This window comes from Benincasa hispida, chromosome 3, assembly GCF_009727055.1.
Source record: "Benincasa hispida cultivar B227 chromosome 3, ASM972705v1, whole genome shotgun sequence".
Taxonomy (NCBI): domain Eukaryota; kingdom Viridiplantae; phylum Streptophyta; class Magnoliopsida; order Cucurbitales; family Cucurbitaceae; genus Benincasa; species Benincasa hispida.
The window spans coordinates 62,410,855-62,417,197 of NC_052351.1; the positions used below are offsets into that span (position 1 = coordinate 62,410,855).

General features: G+C 33.5%; 1 protein-coding gene across 1 annotated transcript; it reads right to left on the bottom strand.

The window, feature by feature from the left end:
- Positions 1-458: 458 nt before the first annotated feature.
- Positions 459-4,356, bottom strand: LOC120073726 (calcium-dependent protein kinase 32-like). Its single transcript, XM_039026536.1, has 8 exons — positions 3,475-4,356; positions 2,843-2,966; positions 2,583-2,726; positions 2,334-2,486; positions 2,105-2,220; positions 1,823-1,990; positions 1,447-1,680; positions 459-975 (listed from the first exon to the last, which is right to left on the bottom strand). Exons 1-8 carry the CDS (start codon positions 3,997-3,999, stop codon positions 829-831), a joined length of 1,611 nt encoding a protein of 536 aa, XP_038882464.1. The 5' UTR covers positions 4,000-4,356; the 3' UTR covers positions 459-828.
- Between the last annotated feature and the right edge of the window lie 1,987 nt (positions 4,357-6,343).

Consider the following 6,343-nt stretch of genomic DNA (forward strand, 5'->3'; position numbering starts at 1 on the left):
CTGCGTTAGCTTAATTGAATCCCTAAGACATACCAGGAACCTAAATTGGATTTATACTTAGGTCAGGTTTAGGAAAACTTGAACGTCAATAGGAGTGTCATGCGTTCTGTTGCACAGCTCTAAAGCACCAACGCGTTACAAATATACCATCAAAGCATCAACGCATCATTTATACTTAGAACTTATTTTTCTAATTTATTTTATACAATACACTCCCAGCTCGAATCACAATAGCAACAAACAGAACACAAAAAGAAAAAATGAAGTGATTCATTTAAACTGAAGGTAAACTAGATATTCCACATCTCAAGAAATGAAAAAAATATATATATTAAAAAAATGTTAATTTGATAGAAATTTTTGGGCTTTGAGTTATTTTGAGCGATTTTCTCCCAAACACCTCCTAAATGTTAAAGTTTCTTGTCTTAAAAAAGAGAGGAAAATAAAAAGGAAAAAGATTTCCCAATGTTGGATATTTAACCAAACTATAAAATTTCTCTCCTTTAAATATTTGGGCAATGCCAACTTTCACATATTTACAATCAGAATTATAAGTCCTAACCAAACCATCATCCACACCTTCCTCCTTCACTTTAACAAAAGAAAGACATGTAAATCTAGAAATGCACCAAAACTCCCAACCCCTTATCCTACTTTCCAAACAAAAGGAAAAAGGAACAAAGATGGGAAAAAAAGAAGAGAGAAGAAATTTGAAAGAAAACAAAGAATTATGGAAGTGTCCCAAAGATTTGTAAGTTCTCCTTTGAATGAATGACTGATTCTTGAGCAACTTGGCCTGTTTTGTTTGTGAAGAAATCATCTACCCTCTCATTGTTTTAACTGCAATGATCCATCTCTCATCAAGTTCAGACTCAAGCTATTGAACCGCTCTCGAGAATACTGTCTCGATGCTTTCCTCCAATCTGTGCCTGCCTTCATCATTGCAGCAAATTCATCGTAGCTTATTCGACCGTCCTGCACGAATACTCAGAATTCAGGTCACTTTTGAATATTACAGAACCGTTGCGATTTCAAAACAACCGTGATCCTTATCGTTTTAGGTTAGAGAAATACTGCAAAAACAGATTCTGAAAATCATGTGCCATGGAAAATAGCTCTTCTGTTTATCGTTATATTTGTGTTTCAATGTTAATAAACAACCAAAACACCCAGATTTACAATCTATAAGAACAAATTCAACAATATGAAAGATCAAATGATAAAGGTTGCCGAGAAGTTAGACCTACCACATATTTTTTCAGTAATCCTATTTTCAATAAGTTCATAAATTTTCATTGAAGTCAAACAAAAATTCCTAACATTTTCTTTTTATTTGACAAGTGGGAGGAGAGGGACCAGGTCCGGGACCAAGACCGGGGTAGTTTTCTGTGTCTACATATTTCTATTGACCAGTAATCGAAGTATTAAATGGAAGATGTAACTGACCTTATCCGTGTCAACATCGTTAATAATGGCGTTAATCACTTCCTCACTATTTTCATCAATTTCATCGGCTAAGGTATGTCGTAGTTCTTCAATTTCTATATAACCACTCAGGTTTTGATCAAAGAAATCGAAGGCTTTTCTTAGGTGCTCTTCGTCGTCACCCATTCTTCTAAGGTGAACAGAAATAGCAACAAATTCTCCACAGTCTAGATATCCATCCTTGTCTACATCGCCCTGTAAAAACATAATGACAAATTACTTCCATACATTGAGAGAGGAAAAAAAAAAAAAGGAACAGTTTTATTTTGAACATATCCTAATCATCAAGTCAATAATCATAAAGTTGTATGCAAGTTAAATAGGTACTAGGACTTACAGCTTCCATCAAAACTTGGAGATCTGCATCCGCAATTTGGTGGCCTAACTTATGTAAACCTACTCGTAACTCATCTATGTTAATTTTTCCTTTATTGTTGGTATCCATCTTATCGAATCCCTCTTTTATACCGGCAACTTCCTCAACTGACAAGTGCTCAGCAATTACCTGTTGCACAGAATCCCAGAGAGTACATTTTAATACAGAAAGAAATGATGACGATGATGATCCTGATATCAGAAACCCCGACAAATACAACTGATTGGTCATTTGATGAATTACCCTTAGAGCTCTTTTCTTCAGCTTGTTCATTACAGAGAACTGCTTAAGTCTTGCTCTCACTGTTTCTCCCAAGGAGACATTAGGAGCTTTCTTCACATTTTGTAACCATGGATGATCTGCATTTTATGATCGACAAACAAAACAGTCAAGCAAATGCTTTCACATTTTACCATCCGACAACAGCTTGATTTTAAGAGAAAGTGAAGATGTTTTAAGGCCAAGACATTACCAAGCACTCCTTGCGCAGTCAGCCGCCGCTTTGGATCAGGATCGAGCATCTTTCTCACAAGGTCTTTTGCATTATCTGAAACTTTAGGCCAAGGGTCTCTCTTGAAATCTATAACTGATCGTATGATTGCTTGTGCAACTCCTTGTTCGGTTTCTGCATAGAGATGATAAAAACTTCAATGAGCTTAAGCAGAACATATACAACAAACAAACACAAAAGCTAGGACAGAAGATTGAACACAATATTTACCAGCCCAGAATGGTGGGACACCACAAAGTAAAATGTAGAGTATAACTCCAGCACTCCAAACATCTACTTCTGGGCCATAATTTCGTTTTAGAACCTCGGGAGCCATGTAATACGGACTTCCAACAATCTCATTGAATCTTTCACCTAAAGGAGCCAACGCGCGTAAGTGGAGTCGGTCATGAAGAAGAGAAAGCATACACTACAAATGAAAAGCAAAATACACAAATACAAGCCAAGGGACCATGAAAGCCAAAGCATACCAGGTTTAAAGAACACTGAGAGTCCAAAATCAATTGCCTTCAGTGGTGCATTTTCCTTTTTGTTTCCGAACAAAAAGTTCTCCGGTTTAAGATCCCGATGCATGACGCCGTGCTTGTGACACATCTGAAACATAAGAAAAAGTAGTAAGTAACAAGAATAATTGTCTAAAACAGAAGAATTAACTTACCAATTCCTAACTCAGTTTGATTTAAAATAATTGAATTGGGAGAAAATTGAGTCAAACAAGATGAGCCAGAGTTATTTGTCGATAGAGAAGATTCCAAATGCCCATGGAGTCATTCAACCACGGCAAACTGTTACCAATTTGAGACAAACTGACCCCAATAATCAGACCTCTGTTCTTCTCTTCTATTAAATGATGAATCAAGACAAAAAACTAAAGTCAAACTATACCCCCTCGAGTTTCTAAGTTATGATAATCATTTCTCAATCTTTAGATCATATAATCCATATCAAACACCAATGACATAGAAAACAAATATGATATATAAACAGGGTGAAACCTCATCCATCTTAACATACAAACAACAACACAAAATTCTCATAAAATCTAAACCAGAATGACCAAAAATTCTAAAGAATCAAAGGTTTTTGATAATTAATCAATTACCTGAACAACTTCAACAATGGTCTTTGTGACAACAGCAGCAGCACGTTCTGTATAGTGACCTCGAGCCACAATCCGATCAAATAACTCACCGCCCTCACAAAGCTCCATAACCAAATGAACAGCGTTATCATCTTCAAACGTATCCTTCAAACTCACAATATTCAGATGCTTAGGCAAATGCCTCATAATCTGAACCTCCCGCCTAACATCCTCAATATCCACAGCGGTTCTCAGCTTCTTCTTGGAAATCGATTTACAAGCGAATTTCTCCCCGGTGACCTTATCGGTGCATAGATGCGTAATTCCGAACTCCCCTCGGCCAAGCTCCCGACCCAATTCGTATTGAACCCCGATTTCACAGCCGGTAGGGTTGGTCAAGACGGTTAGCTTATGGCTGCCGCCGTTGCCGCCGGCGAAGTGATTAATACCGCCGTAATCAATTGAAAAGGGATTCGGCTTCTTCTTCCTCTTTCCTTTGTTCTGATCCTCGGGGTTCCGAGGTGGGGCAACGCAGCAATTCCCCATGAATCAACAACGATCTTGAAATTTGTTGAGTTTCAGAGGGAATTGGAGGAAAACACGAAATGGGTATTGTGGAAATGAAGATCCGGATTCAAATTAAAGCGGATTGGAGGGATAAATCGAGATGGGTAGGGGGGGAAATGAATGAGGGAAAGGGAAGAAGAAGAAGAAGAAGGAGAAAGGGGAATTTTGTTATGGTTTTTTTGGTTTCTGAGGTGATAAAATTGAAGAAAAGGGAAAGAAGAAGAGGCAGTTTATAAGGGCAGGTGTGAAATAAAGAGAAGAAAAGGAAAGAGTCGAATTTAGCGTGTGTAAAGAAAGCCACCATGGATGGAAATTGGAAAGAGAGAGGGTCAACAATCTCTTTTATGTTCCTTTCCCAGATACTTCCTTCCTAATATCATAACTCTCTCATCTCTTTTTTATTTATATTTTAAAAATAACCCTATATTTTGTCCTTTCTTGAACCAACAATATATATAGAGATGTTAGAATAATATATTCCAACTATTCTAACTTCCAACTACTTGATTCAAACTATATTGGATTGACTTACTGATAAATAGGGGACATGATCTAATAAAGTGTTAAGAGGTCATGAGTTCAATCTATGATGGTCACTTACTTAGGTACGAGTTTTTTTCATACCTAAATGTTGTATGGTCAAGCGAATTGTCCCATGAGATTAGTCGAGATACGCATAAGTTGGCTCGAACACTCACAGATATTAACATTATGTATGTACTGTCAACCTCAAAATTAGATGTTTAATCCTTCCATTCCATATTATGTATTAAAAAAAAAAAAAAAACTACTTGATTCGTCATGCTTGTCTTAATCAATTATTCACCGTTATGAATATACTTTGGTAATTAACATGCATTCTTTTCCTTGAAATTTAATGTTAATTCAAATATTCTTGCTTTCACATTTGTTGTAATTAAGAATTGTTAAAATACCATTGTAGTCCCTGTTCTTTAAGGTTTATTTAGTTTTAGTTCTCGTACATTCAATAAATCCTAAATTTAGTCACTCAAAATTATTTTTTATCAAAATTAATTAAATGATAATAATCATTTTCATGTAAGAGAAATACAATATGTTAATATGTTTTCAAAATTTATAGTTAGAATATTAATACATAACAAAAAGTTGTTCTAGTGGAGACTAAAGTTAAGATTTATTGAAAGTATAATGACTAAATTTTGATAACTAAAAGTATAGTGACTAAAATTGAACAAACTTCGAAATAGATAGTAAAAATTTATAGTAAAATTGCTAATAGATATTAAAAAATAAAATAAAAATCAACAATAAACAAGCGATGGTGATTAAAGTTAAAACTTGTTGAAACTATATTGACTAAAATTGGATAATTAGAAATATAAGGACTAAATTGAACAAACTTCATAGGGACCAAAATAGTATTTTAATCTTTAAAAAAATATATATGTATCTTAACCATGTGAGCTAATCGTGTGTGGGCAAATTTATTATCCTATTGGTTTCTTTATATTTTGAAATATGAGCAAAGTGAGATGATTGTAAGCATATCTATTTTTTTCTTAATAGTTCATCTAACGCCCAAGTTCAAGACGGATATATGAATGAACGGAGATGATATCTAAATGAAAGGAATTTTGAGTATATAAAAATTTGATAAAAAATACTCAAAAAATTAATGATTATTATCTATATCAACAAAATACTTCTTTCTTTTCGATGTCTCGATTAGATCTGAAATTATTGATTTTTACATGCACATGCTTTGATTATGCTTTTAAAACATTGTTAGATTCTGTAATGATTCCTTTTAACACTTTTATAATTAAAAGGGCACTTCCTTGTCTTATCTTTCCTAACAAACACATAGAAGTTGGAGCCCTAAATATCCTTCGATAACAATTAAAAACATTGGAGCCCAATTCTTTTATTTCCTTTTATTTTTAAATGGTTTAACTTTTTATGTCATATTTCACATTAGACCTTAAACCTTTATTATATTTATATTGTATTTTCAATATCATATTTTAGTTTTTAATCTAACCTAAAACTATTTTAGCCTATGTATAATTAATTCCTCAATAATTATTTAAGATTTTACTCTCGTTACGAAAAGTTAGGTTTTCGTTTCAAATAATAATAACAACTATAATTTTTTAAATTTTTTGAAAAATCTTGAACTAGTTATAAAAAATCAAATAATAATAACAACTATTATTTTTTAAATTTTTTGAAAAATCTTGAACTAATTATAAAAAAATTGATACATATTGTTTCAAACATTTCGTCAAGTAAATATAAATTTCTCATTCGATTTTCTACATGCAATCCAAATGGTAAACAT